General features: G+C 39.5%; 3 protein-coding genes across 3 annotated transcripts; all 3 read right to left on the bottom strand.

Moving 5' to 3' along the window:
- Nucleotides 1-492: 492 nt before the first annotated feature.
- Nucleotides 493-3,685, bottom strand: LOC122352559 (protocadherin alpha-3-like). Its single transcript, XM_043250001.1, has one exon. It carries the CDS (start codon nucleotides 3,457-3,459, stop codon nucleotides 1,084-1,086), a length of 2,376 nt encoding a protein of 791 aa, XP_043105936.1. The 5' UTR covers nucleotides 3,460-3,685; the 3' UTR covers nucleotides 493-1,083.
- A 143-nt stretch (nucleotides 3,686-3,828) lies between these two features.
- LOC122352572 (protocadherin gamma-A4-like) lies at nucleotides 3,829-6,817 on the bottom strand. Its single transcript, XM_043250021.1, has one exon. The coding sequence runs from the start codon at nucleotides 6,713-6,715 to the stop codon at nucleotides 4,298-4,300; it is 2,418 nt and encodes an 805-aa protein (XP_043105956.1). The 5' UTR covers nucleotides 6,716-6,817; the 3' UTR covers nucleotides 3,829-4,297.
- A 2,344-nt stretch (nucleotides 6,818-9,161) lies between these two features.
- LOC122352453 (protocadherin beta-6) lies at nucleotides 9,162-15,839 on the bottom strand. The gene is made up of 2 exons (XM_043249860.1): nucleotides 12,907-15,839; nucleotides 9,162-12,019 (listed from the first exon to the last, which is right to left on the bottom strand). Exons 1-2 carry the CDS (start codon nucleotides 15,316-15,318, stop codon nucleotides 11,996-11,998), a joined length of 2,436 nt encoding a protein of 811 aa, XP_043105795.1. The 5' UTR covers nucleotides 15,319-15,839; the 3' UTR covers nucleotides 9,162-11,995.
- Nucleotides 15,840-16,051: the final 212 nt, after the last annotated feature.

Genomic DNA, 16,051 nt, shown 5'->3' with positions numbered 1-16,051 from the left:
TTCCTTTCTGCTTTACGAAACACTGCAATTTTACTTTGAAATAAAATGAGAATAAATAAATGAAATAAATAAATACACGTAACATTATTTGCAATCTTTTACGTCAATGAATGAAACGAATCCAATTAGCACGTTATTCATTTTAACGAATACATATTTTGACTGCGTTTCAGAAAGTCATTTAGCCATTCGGTTCTGAACTCTCCGGTTCTGAAGTCGTTACGCGAACGCCAATCGTGGTTTTAAACTTCATTTAGTTTTACAATTTGTATGCAGTGCGAGATGCAAGTTTAACAGAACATGAAAAGGCCATATAAAAAAAGCTTTGTGTTCACTACTAGTGGAAAAAGCGTAAAAAAAATAATAAAACAATCCTCCATCATTTGATGGCACTTGTCAGCATTTCAGCAAAATGTTTCAGTTTCAAGTGTAAAAACGTATAAAATGTATAATAAATAAGTAAAAATAAGTAATGAGACATAGCTATATTTATTTATTTATTTCCCCAAATGAAAAGAGTAGGCTATAGGTTTGTATAAAATAGTTTTTTTCTCCTACTACCATCGCTCACGACCACACATACAAGGGAGAAGCCGTCATTAGTTAAGAGTGTTTATTTCTAGTCACAAGGTAAGTAACGCTTTCAAGCAGTGATAACTTCAGACGAAGGCAGTAGCTAAGTTCAAGCTCATAGTTATCTCCGAGACCTTAAACCAAGCTTGGCTTTGGTCCGTAGGTGACCACACCGATTTCCAGACGACGACCGGGGAATCTGAGGAACGCAGGAGACGAGCTAGGATAAGTGTGTCCATGTAACACTGATACCAGCCGATGAGGAAGTGACTGAGGTGAGTATAAGTAGTGTACACGTGATTGCTGGTGATATAGTATTCAGGGGATGGTTCACGGGTGTAATGAGTCTCTGATTGATCGGGTGGGGACGGGTCATGATGACTGGTACTGAGGGAACGTGACGAGGGTGTGAAATAATAAGGTGACACTTATGAACACATAATGAAAAATAATTATAATGTCATCTAAACAGCTTTGTAAAGCTTCAAAATATGTTTAAAAAAAAGAAAATCAGCAGTTTCTTACCTTCTCTGAGGTAGGAAGAGTTTGCGTGCGCGTAAAAGTATCTTCTCCATTAATGCTGATCAGTTCCGCGTCTGCTGGAGGAAACGGCGAGGGGAAAACTACTACATCACTCTTTATCGTGTCTGAACTAAAACACACGTCGTACTGTTGAGTGGATTTAGAGAAGGACCAGCTTCCGTCTGGATGTGTGCTGATCACTGGAGCGCTGTACCTGCTGAAACTGCTGTCTGTCCTGTAGCATTTAGCTGCTATCAAACCCACCAGACTCAGTAAAAAGATGACTGATACTGAGACGATAGAGACGAGCAGATACAGATTGAGATCTGAAAAACTCTCCTCTTTAACAGGAACTTCTCGGAAGGATGTCTTTATGTCATCCAGACTCTCAACAACCACAACATCCATGGACATAGTCGCTGAGAGTGATGGCTCTCCATTATCAGACACTGTGATGAGAAGTGGGTGAGTTTTTAAGTCGTTGTCACTCATTCGTCTCTTAGTCCTTATTTCTCCAGAACTGCTTCCGATGCGGAACAGATTGGTTCCTTTGGGTTCAGTTAGATGATAAGACAGAAGTGCGTTATATCCAGAGTCAGCATCAACAGATCTGATCTTGGCTACAAAGTATCCCGCTTCAGCAGAGTAGGGAATGTTCTCACTATTAACTGATCCAGGTTCAGAATAAGGAGCTAAAATAACCGGACTGTTGTCGTTCTCGTCCAGAATAAACACATTTACAGTCGAGTTACTGCTCAGAGGAGGAACACCAGAGTCTGTGGCCATAACTTGAAACTGGAACCTCTTTGTTTCTTCGTGATTAAATGACTGCAAGCTGAATATTTCTCCACTTAAAGAGTTTATATTTATCAGTGTTGTTACAGGAACACTGGAGCTGGAACTGTCTAACAGTGAATATGAAAGTTGTGCGTTTTCACCAGTGTCTGAATCATCAGCGGACACTTTTGTCACCAGACCTCCAGCTTGACCGTTCTCACGTAGAAAAGCGTTAATAACGGGAGCTGGGAAATGTGGAGCATTGTCATTAACATCAGAGATATGTACAGTTATAACAGTGCTGCTGGAAAGAGACGGACTTCCTTCATCTGCAGCTGTAATTGTGATGTTATACAGAGAAACACTCTCTCTGTCCAGAGGTCCATCTACCACTAGAGAATAATGATTGTTATATGATGTCTCCAGTTTGAAAGGAAAAGAGTCTTTCAGAGAGCAGTGTACAATGCCATTTTTACCTCCATCTTTATCAGACACTGTGACTAAAGCAACTGCTGTTCCTGACTTTGTGTCTTCTTTCACACTTTCCAGCAGAGGAGTTGTAACTATTTCAGGCACGTTGTCATTTTCATCCACAACTTCTATTAAAACTTTACAGTCTGTACTTTTTGGAGGACTGCCTTTATCTCTCGCCTGAACACGCAGTTCAATGGCAGGGTATTCTTCATAATCAATTTGACCTTGAACAACAATTTCCCCTGAGTTAGAGTTTATTCTAAACAAGTGCATTTCATCAACATTTCCATAGACTGAATACTGAATTTCACTGTTAATGCCTTCATCCAAATCACTGGCAGAAACAGAAATAATTTTAGTTCCACTTGGTGCGTTTTCCTTCACTTTAACTTTGTACAAAGGTTTACTGAAAATAGGTTTATTATCGTTTACATCCATGATATTAACAACAATACTCAGTGTTCCAGATTTGGGAGGTTTTCCTCCGTCAATAGCGGTGAGTATTAAGTGAATAACAGCTTGTTTCTCTCTGTCTAAAGCTTTCTGTAACACTAATTCAGCAGATATACTTTTTTGCCCGCTATGAACATCGACAGAAAAATATTCATTTGAACTGAGTTTATAGTCTTTCAGAGAATTACTGCCAACATCTGAATCTTTTGCATTAGGAAGATGAAATTTGTCCCCGACATTTGCATCCTCTGTAACATTCACGATATAAGTGCTATCTGGAAAAACTGGAGCATTGTCATTCACATCCAAAATGATAATTTCAAGCCTGTAAAGTCTGTGAGGATTCTGAGCAAGAGCCTCTACATTTAAAGCGCATTTCTGATTACTGCCACACAACTCTTCACGATCAATCCTGTCTTTGACAAACAGTGAGCCCGTTTTCACATTTACATCAAAATACTTCGCATTAGATCCAGGCATAATCTGAAACACGCGTGATTCTAGTTCCTGAGCACTGATCTTCAGGTCTTTCGCTATATTCCCGATCACAGTTCCCTTATTTACCTCCTCGGAGACGGAATAGACAATCTGGCCGAGCGAAGATTTCCATAAAGACAGAAATAAAAGGATCCAGAAGCCGTAAGATTCAGTAACATCCATGATTGTGCAGCAGAATGTCCCGAGATTATTTCGCGTAAAAATAATTAAAACGGCTAAACAGACCTTTCTCGACGCAACCCGACATCACGACGCAGAAGCTACTATAAGCCTTGATTATTAACACGCCTTCAGCGCATTTCCTCTTGTTCTGATGCAGTAAAGGAGGAGCTCAGATAACTCTCAAAGTCATGGTCTGCAGTGCCACCGCGTGTTCTCACAGTGAAGACACGATAAGATTTATCTTCATATAGTTTTCTATTAAAAAGTAAACAACATTCATGTCGACGTAAGCATTACTAAATAACAACAACATATATAATAAATAAATAAATAAATAAATATACTAAAAGAAAATGTTCCATTTAAATAAATGTGTGAACCGAGAACGAAATAATTCGCCGTTGCTGTCCGTGGTACTGAAGCGATTTTATTCTTTAAATGCAAAATACTACATTTAAGCAGTGAAAAAATTAACAAATATCAGCATGAAAGCACAAGATAATTGTTGCTACGCAAAAATAAATAAAGAAAGAAAGAAAGAGCTCTGTAAATATACACGGAGTATACAGAAGACAAAACAAAGCTGCACAATGATACTCAGTAAATCTCAGGTTCCAGGTGCCGAAATACCTTGCAAAATTGAAATCCATCTTTAAAACCAGTTGTAAAAATAATCCGTGCAATATTTCGCTGAATAGCGTCCACTATATTTCGTTTTATGTTTTGTTTGGGTACGCGTTCATTTTTTTATACTCAAAAGAAAATATTTTTTTATCCACAATACTCTATTTATTATATAAACATCTAAACTCATAACATCTCATCTTAAATGTTCGTTTTACAAGTCAGGTACAGCACGAAGCAAGTTACAATGTCTTACCTTCTCTGAGGTAGGAAGAGTTTGCGTGCGCGTAAAAGTATCTTCTCCATTAATGCTGATCAGGTCCGCGTCTGCTGGAGGAAACGGCGAGGGGAAAACTACTACATCACTCTTTATCGTGTCTGAACTAAAACACACGTCGTACTGTTGAGTGGATTTAGAGAAGGACCAGCTTCCGTCTGGATGTGTGCTGATCACTGGAGCGCTGTACCTGCTGAAACTGCTGTCTGTCCTGTAGCATTTAGCTGCTATCAAACCCACCAGACTCAGTAAAAAGATGACTGATACTGAGACGATAGAGACGAGCAGATACAGATTGAGATCTGAAAAACTCTCCTCTTTAACAGGAACTTCTCGGAAGGATGTCTTTATGTCATCCAGACTCTCAACAACCACAACATCCATGGACATAGTCGCTGAGAGTGATGGCTCTCCATTATCAGACACTGTGATGAGAAGTGGGTGAGTTTTTAAGTCGTTGTCACTCATTCGTCTCTTAGTCCTTATTTCTCCAGAACTGCTTCCGATGCGGAACAGATTGGTTCCTTTGGGTTCAGTTAGATGATAAGACAGAAGTGCGTTATATCCAGAGTCAGCATCAACAGATCTGATCTTGGCTACAAAGTATCCCGCTTCAGCAGAGTAGGGAATGTTCTCACTATTAACTGATCCAGGTTCAGAATAAGGAGCTAAAATAACCGGACTGTTGTCGTTCTCGTCCAGAATAAACACATTTACAGTCGAGTTACTGCTCAGAGGAGGAACACCAGAGTCTGTCGCCATAACTTGAAACTGTAAGGTTTTTACCTGCTCATAATTGAAAGTCTGCATGCTGTATATCTCACCGGTCACAGAGTTTATGCTGATTGCTGTGGATAGCGGGACACTGGGACTATCGATTAATGAATAAGTTACCTGAGCGTTCTCTCCATAGTCACAATCTTGTGCAGAAGCAGTCGCTATCTGACCACCAGCTGGACTATTTTCCTTCACGTAAACATTAATAGCAGAATCTTGAAATCGAGGCGCGTTGTCGTTCACATCAGAAACATGAATCGCTATAACTGTGTTTTTCGATAAAGGCGGGGTTCCTTCATCTGTAGCCGTAACTGAAATATTATACTGTGCAGTTTCTTCTCTGTCCAGAGTCCCGCTTAAAACAAGCGAGTAATATTTCCCTTGTGATGACTGTAGTGTAAAAGGAGAGTTTGGGTGGATAGAACAATGCACTTTTCCGTTTTTACCCCCATCTTTATCCTGGACCGTGATGAAGGCTAACACAGTGCCTTGTTTTGCATCTTCACTGACATTATCCAGCAGCGACGAGAGCGTAATGTCGGGTGCGTTGTCGTTCATGTCAAGTATCTCCACGAGGACTTTACAATGAGATGCAAGCGGACTCTGGCCTCGGTCCCAGGCCTCCACGCGGATCTCGTACGCATTGATGTCCTCATAATCCAAAGTGCCAATGACTGTTATCTCCCCCGTGGTGTTGTTGACCGCGAACTTATCTGCAATTCCTTTCTGGCCTTGTTTGAATTTATACACGACCTCACCGTTAAGACCCTCGTCAGGATCAGTGGCGTTAAGCTTCGTTATAGTAGTGCCAATAGGCGCGTTTTCTAAGACTTGAGTTTTGTACACGGTCTTGGAAAATACCGGTGCGTTGTCATTTGCATCTAGAATATTAACAATAACACTCGTTGTGCTAGACCTTGAAGGTTTTCCTCCATCCATAGCGGTTAAAACCAACTGTATTGTAGACTGTCTCTCTCTATCCAACGCCTTTTGCAACACCAGTTCAGGAGAAGGACCACTTTCTGCATCTGCGTGTACCTCTAGGCTGAAAAACGGATTGTTAGACACTTTATATGCTGTCACTGAGTTGCTTCCCACGTCGGGATCTTCTGCGCTTAGCAATGGAAACCTGGTTCCCGGTAACGTTAGCTCAGAAATTTGGATATACTGAGCTTTTTCGGCAAAATGAGGGTAGTTGTCGTTGATATCCGATATTTTTACTTCTATGCTGTAAACATTCAGAGGATTATTAACAATGGCCTCCAGGTTTACCGTGCAAGGGTGAGTATTGGGGCACAGCTTTTCTCTGTCCACCGTCTCTTTCACATAGAGAACCCCAGTTTTTAAATTCACGGCGAAATTGCTCTCAGATGAAGCTGAAACGATCCTCAGTCCTCGGGAGTCTAAATCATCCACCTTCAGGTTTAAATCCTTGGCTAGGTTTCCGACGAACGTTCCCGGACTCACCTCCTCGGACGCCGTATAAACAATCTGCCGCGACAACGCATCCCTCGCCAAACAGGAGAGCAGGGACGGAAGGAAAATCCATGCGGAGGTTGCTTGTTTGAACGACGCCATGAGCAGTTGTTCTCAAACAGCGATCTGGTGAAGGTTTATCCAAGGAGAAAAAAACGAACCCTCGCCGTCTTCAGGCTCCAGACAACATCTATCCCCAGCATGCAGCTCTTCAGCGTTTCTGTGGAAAGGTGGAGCTCCACGGAAACACGACTTTCTTTGGTTTGTTAGTGGATAGTGCCACCACGTGGTCACACTGTATAGGGAAACAAGATTTTGCATTCTATCCTGAATATATGTATTAAAAGCAATGCAATTTCGGCAATGTATAATTATATGAATGTATTTTGAATAGATCTGAATCATTTTATTTTTCACTGACATATTCATTTGTGACCTTTTTGTATATTTTATAATCATTAAAAAATGTAATACAAAATAACATTATAAAATGTGCAAAATGTACCAAGAATATCTATTAATATATGTATTTAAGGAAATGTTTTTTACCTGTCAAAATATTTCCTTTTCATAAGGCTTTGACTATTCTTATATTAAATTCTAGTTTTATTTAAATTTTTCGATTACTACCCTAAAACATTTTAAAGCGGTGGCCCGATTACGTCGAAAAAGCCTAAAAAAAATAATGTAATAAATTTATGATAAAACATGTCTTTCTTGATTGCTTTGCTAAATACATAAATATTTTATTAACAATTAATTCATTAATTAAGTGTGTAAATGATGACAGAATTTGCGGCTTTGGGTAAAGTCACTTTATCTCTTTAAGTTTGCTAAATGCTAAATCACTTATGAAGGGATTAGACACAAAATAGATTTCTTCATAAAAAAGCAATCGTACTACAAAGCAAAGATATCCAACATATAGTTTTAAATGGTTGAACATAGGACTTAGTGACAATCAATGAAAGTTAAAACCATGAGCCAGAGCTGACCCGAGGCATGAGTGAACTAAATGGCTGCTTAGGGGCCCCCCAGGCCACCAGAAGACCCCTAAGAGTAGCCTACATGAAATTACATTTTATTTTGTTTATTCAATTTATGATATATTATACGAAAGCCCGATATTTAATAATCAGTGCATATCGTTTTATTATTTCCACGTCTTTTTTTCTGAGCTTTGTTTGCTGATGTTTGACCATCAAAACATCAGCAAATTAACATTTTAATATAATTTTTTTTAATAAACAGCTTAATATTATTTAACTTAGCCTAACTTTTGGGTGTCATTGTATTCCAGTCTCACTATGCCTCCGTTAGCTAGATATAGTTCAAGAGTTGTTGTTTTACAGATGCTCTCTGTTATTTAATATTTAGTATAAAAACAATATAGACTTTGAACATTAAGTGCAAATTATTACAATAGAAAAGTTTGAAGATCACAAAGAGTAAAAATAAACCAGGCAAACAATAGTAAGCAACACTATAACATACAAAACTGATCATGGGTGTGTTAGACTTTGACAATAAACATACTGGCAGAACAATGGGGCCCCCAAATAAAATTCTGCTTAGGGCCCAATAAAGGCTTGGGCCGGCCCTGCAATGATCTCTACATCATAAACAATGACACACAAAAAAAGGTAGGTTCAAAGAAAATTGATTTTTGGATGTTCATTTCTTATTTGTTTAGCTACAGTAAGAAACAACATCCAGCACAATATAAAAGTCCAGCAAGCAAACAATACAACACTGGGCTGATAATCACGAGATGGAAATATATTGCAATCGTTGCATGTGGTTCCGTTCTTCAGAACAGAGACGAAGCGCTCTAAACTTTAAACGGCTTTTCTATGATGTTCTGTAGCTTTATGTGGTAATATATTCTTCACGAAGAAAAACACAGTGCAGAAAATGCTACATTCCATTTCTATTAAATTTGTGAAGTTACTTCAGGTGCTACAGAAGCCGCAGAGCAGCTTTGGCGTGCCTGTGTGGTCAGACAGAGTGTTACAGAGCTGGAAACTTCACTCGACCAGTCAGGTGCTAAATAGCCCCTACTAGTGGCAGAAATATGTTTATCACAAATGCATGCATTACACAGCATCAGCAGAATTTCCAACACCACATCACAAGGTGTGCATATCCTTTAACTGTAACTGCAATAAATGACAAACAGTGCAATTAAAACACAACTAAAAACACATTATAAACGGCTTTTGAGTATTTTAATATAGATTTTAAGAGCATTATGTATATTCTACAACTATCCCTTCAGTTAGAAGTTTGATGCAATATCCTATGCTCAGTTGTGTGTGTGTGAATCTAAAAGAAAGAGGTCAAACGAAGTAAGCAGTTGTGTTGGTGAGGTTAAAAAAAAGGTATGCTTCTCAAAATCTGAAGAGATGGAGGTGTTGTCATGGCGACAGTTTCTATGGAGACAGTGTTGCCTAGGTCAGCACCGATGAAGCTTTGTGTTTTGTCGTTATGCGATCGTATATATACTCACACACACACACACACACACACAATACAAACACCACAGAAGTAAACTGTAAAAGCTTTTATTCACATTGCAGTATTTACAGGCAACAGGCAAATCATAAAAGGATACAAAGGCATTGTTTACTGTTTGCATAAGGACATTTCGAAAGTAAGGCAACAGAAATACAAAATGAGATGGAAATGTTAAGTATATGCTTATAGTATTATTAACATACTGTTTCTTTTTTTTTGTCATTTAAAAACGTCAGGCACACTTTTCTTTGCCCTAAAGCAAACTGCTAAAGGCACAGCATTTTTCATTTGCGTCTCTAAATCTCTAAATTTCTCTAAATCTAAAACTCCAATTTAAGCTGTCACCTTTCAGAAAGTAAGTTAAACCGAATCACATGGCTGTCGTCGATACTAACGGCAACTTTTAGCGTCGCTCTGTGTCCCCGGTAACTGGACGTGTCCATCTAAATACAAATCACACGTTTCAAGTGACCTATATCGCTGTTTTTTCTCTCTCTCTCTCTCTCTCTCTCTCTTTCCCCTTGTTCCTCCTTCACCGCTTGTCTCTTGCACTACCGTCATTGCTTTCCACCTTCCCACTCACTTCAGTAGCTGACACATTGTTTTAACACGAGGGAAGGAGCATAGCTTTGATTTCTGTCATGACACATAAGTCAATCTAAAAAATGATAATGGGATCGCTGAATATATCACCACAAATCATAAACGCTTAAAACATTGCACTGTCATCGTATATAAGAAGCAGCATTAAACACATTAACAAGCATTTTTATCTCAATTTCATAATACAAAACAATATAAACCTCAAAAAACGTATGTAAACAAGGCCAAAATGACACTGAATAGCAATTTGAGAGTACAATTGTTGATTCTTGTACAAAAAAAGGATCTATAGGTTTATTATATCATTGTTGTCAATGTGGCAAGGTTAATATTTTAGCACTGGCTACATATATCTGCAGATTGATAAATGTTTTGAACCTTTTTGTTGTTTTTGCACCTAGTACAATAAGTTTTTTTCTTGTCTCCTTGGTTTTGGCACATCCCTATGGCAAACGTCATACTGATGTCATGGTAACACTTTACAATAAGGTAAAATTCTTTAACATTAATTAATACCGTAGCTAACATTAACTAACAATTAGCAAAGACGCGATCTTTTGAATGCATTAATTTTTAACATGAGTTCATAAAATATAATTTATATGTTCATTGCTGGCTCATGTCTATAATATTACTGTATGGGACCCTGGACCTCAAAACAAGTCATGCTTTTACAAATATTGAGATTTATACATCATCTAAAAGCTGAATAATCTTTCCACTGATGTATGGTTCGTTAGGATAGGACAATATTTGCCTGAGATATTTAAAAATCCGAGGGGGCAAAAAAAATCTAAATATTGAGAAAAACACCTTTTGTCCAAACGAATCAGCGCATATTACTAATCAATCACTTGTAATATATTTACGGTTTGAAATTTACAAAATGTCTTCATGGAACATGACCTGTACTTAATATCTTAATGATTTTTGGCACATTTTGACCCATACTTTTTTTGACTATTGCTACAAACATACTCCAGCAACTTGCGGCTGGTTCTGTGGTCCAGAGTTACAAATTACAGTAACATTAATGCAATATTGCAATACAGTATAATATGTAACAACAGATAAAACTTTGGATCGTACGGAGCCCCTAAAGGGACGCGGTGGTGGACAAAAAATCAGGATGGGAGGAAAAAAATGTTTGCATTATTTTTTGCATTCCCTCAGAATGCTAAAGTTTTGTGAGAGAATGCAAAAAAGTATATTTTTTCCTTGCACCTCGAATTTTTTCCCACCTACTTCAATTTTATTCCACCACCGTGTCCCTTCAGGTGACGCATATGATTTTAACGTTGAATTACTGTACGTCGCAATTAAAACTAAGACTAATTGTTTAATGTTAACTAATGTAAACAAGTAAAACCTTTTTATAAAGTGTCATTTGTGTGATTCTTACTTTTTTGTAGCAGTTGTATAGGACTTTAAATAATGTATTTTTCAGTGCTTTTTGATGCTTTTTAGGCCGTTTGTGGTATTTGGTAGACAAAACAAAAAAATCAACATGAATCATGTGCGCCACGTAGCTGGCGAAACCAAGTGTTTTGAGGTATAGACAATGCCTGGCTCATTAGATTGTGCTCATCTGATCCTCAGCGTGTTTTATCAGTGTAAAAATAGAGCATCATTAATACCAGAAGCCTTTAACAGTCTCGACCCTCTTTTCATCTCTAATAGTTCATATCTTAGTAGAACCAGACAGGTGAAAGTCCAGTTCTTTTTGTAGCCGCGAAGTATCACTTCTGTCTTTGCTCTGTAGCAGAGTCTATTTAGAAGTCGTTTAGATAGAAAAAGTCCATCTTGTTTGTCTTAGCCATGCAAAGTCATGCTCAATGTGGTTGCAAGTGGCCGATATACAGTTGTTAGACCCAGCCTTAAATCGCCACAAAGCCGCACTGAATGTCTCTCTCTGACACAATGTTGGTCTTAAAAGTTCGTTCTTCTTTTAGCCAAAAAGGCTGCGCGAAGAACAGGAAGCCGGAGAAGAAGTGATGTTCAAAACAACTCAATAGAAGTAACCGAATAATCTTTATGCCTAGTCTGACACGAGCATCAAGAGCACGGGAAATAATAAGTAACATAAATTGTTAATATTATAAATTAATAGAAAATATGAAAGGATATTAAAATGCTGCCTGGAAGTGTTTGAAAACTTTGATCCTTCACAGTCTTGAATCGAACTGAACCCTGAAAACGGTAGAACAGAAGGTCAATCTGTCTGGTGTGGAAGGTTGGGATCCGTCAGTCAGCGTGTCTAGATCACGGTAAATCACTGCTTGACTCCTGTTGACAGACGGAAACATCATTAATCAGACAAGCACATCAATATACTACATTTTGCATTTTAGCAGTTTATGAACCTTCTAGAAATCAAAACTATGACAGTGCCATGCTCTTAAAATTTTCTCAGTGCCATGCTTGAAAATATATATCATTTTTTTTATTTGCTATCTTACTTATCCACCAAAATACATTTTTATTTTTTTCTAAAAAATAGAAAGAAAAAAATTAAAGCATTACTGGGTGTTCTTATACATTCTTATTCTTAGTTTGTTTTTGTTTTGTTTTATCAGTTCTTTTTGTTCATTATTTCATGTGTCTTTTGTTTGCCCATAAAGCTTTTTTTTTATTCTAGCCAAAATATATTTAAAATATATATGTTGCAAACATATGTATATATATATCAGTCATACCACATCAACGCTTTAAAACGTGCTAAATTTTCACTGTCAGTGCTTCTGTCTCACTCTTCCTTTACTTCACACCCAAATGCTTATCATACTCAGCCTCCCACTCACATCCAAATTTAGACACATACTGGCGCATTAACACTAGCGGTCCAATTTTTTATATTATAAATATGCAAAAAGAACTATTTTGTTACGGTTTATTATTTACAGTAGACATTTCTTTTAGTCAACAGTGGAAGTCGTAGTGGAACGCATCGCTAAAGTTTGAGAATCAGTAGGTGATCAGTAGGTCAGATACTTCATTTAAACTGTATATGCACTATTTTATCATTTAACCCCAAATAAACATTTTTTTTGCTTAAAATGAGTTCTTGAGCTGAGTTTGGTTATGTAATGCAATTACGCAATCGTTTTTAAGTACTTTACATTTAAGGTATGTATGTATGCGGGTACGTACAAGTCTAAGTGCATCTACACTACCTGCAAAGTGGAAGACCTCGAAGCACTGGTCTCTGTGAGAGCAGCACTTCCTGGGATGCTCGACACAATGAACCCTGCTCCGTTAGGAAGGGGCTGCCGGACCACCACCTTCCCTTTTCTAGTCTCTGCCAGAAACAGACTGTACCAGTAGGCATCGCTAGAGATGAGAGTAGAGTCGGCGATGGTGGAAGAGTTCCTCTGGCTGATGATGCTGTTCCTACCCTGATGAGCCGCTTGAGAGGGTTTGGGTTCTTGACATTTCAGCACGATGATCACCAGGATGGTTATGAGCAGAAGAAACAACACCGACCCCAAACCGATCAGCAAATACAGGTTGAGATCAGTGAACAGGTCGTATTCGATAGGCACCTCTGTGGTTTCGGTGAACTGGGTGACCACTTGCTCCACCGTGGAGATCTTGATGGTCACCGTGGCGGAGCGAGGAGGATCTCCGTTGTCTCTGGCTATGATGACCAGGCGCTGATGTCTGGGGTCTCTGTAACTGAACATGCGAGTGGTTCGTATCTCGCCGTTGTACTGGTCGAGGCTGAATAGCGTGGTATCTGTGATCTGGAGGAACTGATACGTTATTCGTGAGTTCTGCATAGAGTCTGCGTCTAACGCAATGACCTTGGTGACCAGGGACCCTTTATCGCTCGACCTCGGGATTACTTCTTCTATAACAGCACCTTGCGGACGCCACGGAGAAACTATAAGTGGTGTGTTGTCGTTTTGGTCCAGGATGATGATATGCACGGTCATGTTGCTGCTAAGAGGAGGAAGCCCTGAATCTCTAGCTTCGATGTGAAATAGAAACTCCTTCTCTCTTTCGTAGTCAAATGTGCGTAACGCGTAGAGGTTGCCGTTCTCGGGATTGATGGAAAACAGCATGGACATTGAGGTGTTGGCGATCTCCTTTTCTATGATGAAGTAAACGATATACTGATTTTCATGCAGGTCTGGGTCGTGGGCCGTTAAGGAGGCGAGCAGCGCCCCAGGTTCATTGTTTTCCATTAAATGAATGGTATAGAAGGACTGAGAAAAGGCTGGGGCGTTATCGTTGACGTCTTGAATTGTAAGGCTGATCGTTTCATTATCCGTCAAAGGAGGGGTTCCTCTGTCTGTCACATAAAGTGTGATATCATAACTGTTTTTGAGCTCCCGGTCAAGCGATTCTGTGACTGTCAACTCGAAGAATTCTTCAGACGACTTATTAAGAGCAAATGGTAAAATCTCAGCATTGTGGATGGAAAGAACAACCTTACCATTATCCCCAGAGTCCCTGTCGCTCACACTGATGACGGCGATCACTGTTCCTACAGGGTCGTTTTCTTTAATCGAACTCTGAAACGATTTTATCGTAATTTCAGGATGGTTGTCGTTCAGATCCGTGATGAACACCAAAATTTTACACTGACCAGAAAGTGGATTCACGGCTTTGTCTTTGACCTCGACGTACATCTCGAAGCTCTTCACTTCTTCAAAGTCGATCATGTCTCTCACTCTTATTTCTCCACTGCTGGGATCCAACGAGAACTTTTCTTGCGTTTTCTCGGATGTGTACAAAGTGAAGGAGTACGTGACATCCGCGTTGACGCCTTCGTCCAAATCGGTGGCGTTCAGCTGCATAATCAGCGTCCCGATTGGTGCATTTTCGATGAGGTCAACCGAGTACACCTGTCGATCAAACTGAGGGGCGTTGTCGTTGGTGTCCAGCACTTGAACGACAATGCTGGCCGTTCCCGAGCGCGCAGGTACGCCGCCGTCCACGGCGGTGAGGGTTAGCGTGTGAACGGCTTGTTTTTCTCTGTCTAAACTCTCTTTCAGCACCAAGTCGACGTATTTAGTCCCGTCGCTTCCAGACTGGATTTCAATGGTAAAAGTGTCACTGTCACTCAGATAATAGGTCTCGATTGAGTTCTCTCCGACGTCTGCGTCCACCGCGTTCGTTAAAGAAAACCTCTCTCCGGGTGTCGCTGATTCTGAAATATCGAGCGGTATTCTCTCCCTCCTGAACTGAGGCGCGTTGTCATTGATGTCCATAATTTCCAATTCGATATTAAATATACGTATCGGACTCTCTATTATCACGTCCATCTTGAGGAAGCAAAACGATGATGTTTTGGCCGGGCATAAATACTCCCGGTCGATTTTCTCAGCGATAAACAGCTCTCCGGTTTTTTCGTTTATCTCTAGGTTTTTCTTGCTATGGATGTAATCCAGTTTTACCTTTCGCTCCAGCAGACTGTGCGCGTCGAGGCCCAAATCCGCGGCGATATTTGCGATCACCGTGCCGACCGGAATTTCTTCAGGGATGGAGTATCTCGTTACAGCCGAGGCGAGACTCCACATCGCGGAGAGGACGACAAAACCGAGCCGCCTTCTCCTCCGCGGATCCATCGCAGAGCTCATGGCGACGCCTTCGCTGCCTTTCACAAGAAATACAGCAGTGCGCTCCAAAACGGGTGGAGGTTAGCGGGGGTTTGGGTTCTTGAGAGCGCCCAGCAGAGCATCGCCATAGCGCCGTGCCGCGGATCGGACTGAGCCGCTCTCTCTCTCTGCCTCCGACCAACAGAAAGCCAAGCTGTTCTCGCATCCTCCCCTTGAAGCCAAGATCAGCAGCGCAGCGACATCGCGTGAAGATGAAAAATTTGATATTTTATGTCAAAAAAAGGTTACTTGTGAAAATACAGTATTGGATTTCGTTACGGAATGATAAAAATGTTTACGTCCTTAATGAAAGCCTATTTTTTAATGCACAGTTTGGCAGCAAATGTTAAAAGTAACATTTATTAACAAATTAATAAGTGCGTTTGTATTTAAAGCAGGTTTATTGCGTTTTTCTCGACGAATGAAAAGTAAAAAGTTCAGCACCACGGACAGATCCACATTGTGCTATGTGTGTGTGTGTGTGTGTGTGTGATTAAAACATTAAAAAACAAACTATGTGAATAGCCCTGAGCCATGATGATTTAATGTTGCACATGTATTTCTATTGTATAAGCTTGTTTTCTTCACATACATACATGTGTGTATATATATATATATATATATATATATATATATATATATATATATATATATATATATATATATAATCTTCATCTAGCACAATTCACTCAATCCAATCTATTTCTTATCTATG

This window comes from Puntigrus tetrazona, chromosome 10, assembly GCF_018831695.1.
Source record: "Puntigrus tetrazona isolate hp1 chromosome 10, ASM1883169v1, whole genome shotgun sequence".
Lineage (NCBI taxonomy): Eukaryota > Metazoa > Chordata > Actinopteri > Cypriniformes > Cyprinidae > Puntigrus > Puntigrus tetrazona.
This window is presented reverse-complemented; position numbering and strand designations above follow the sequence as displayed.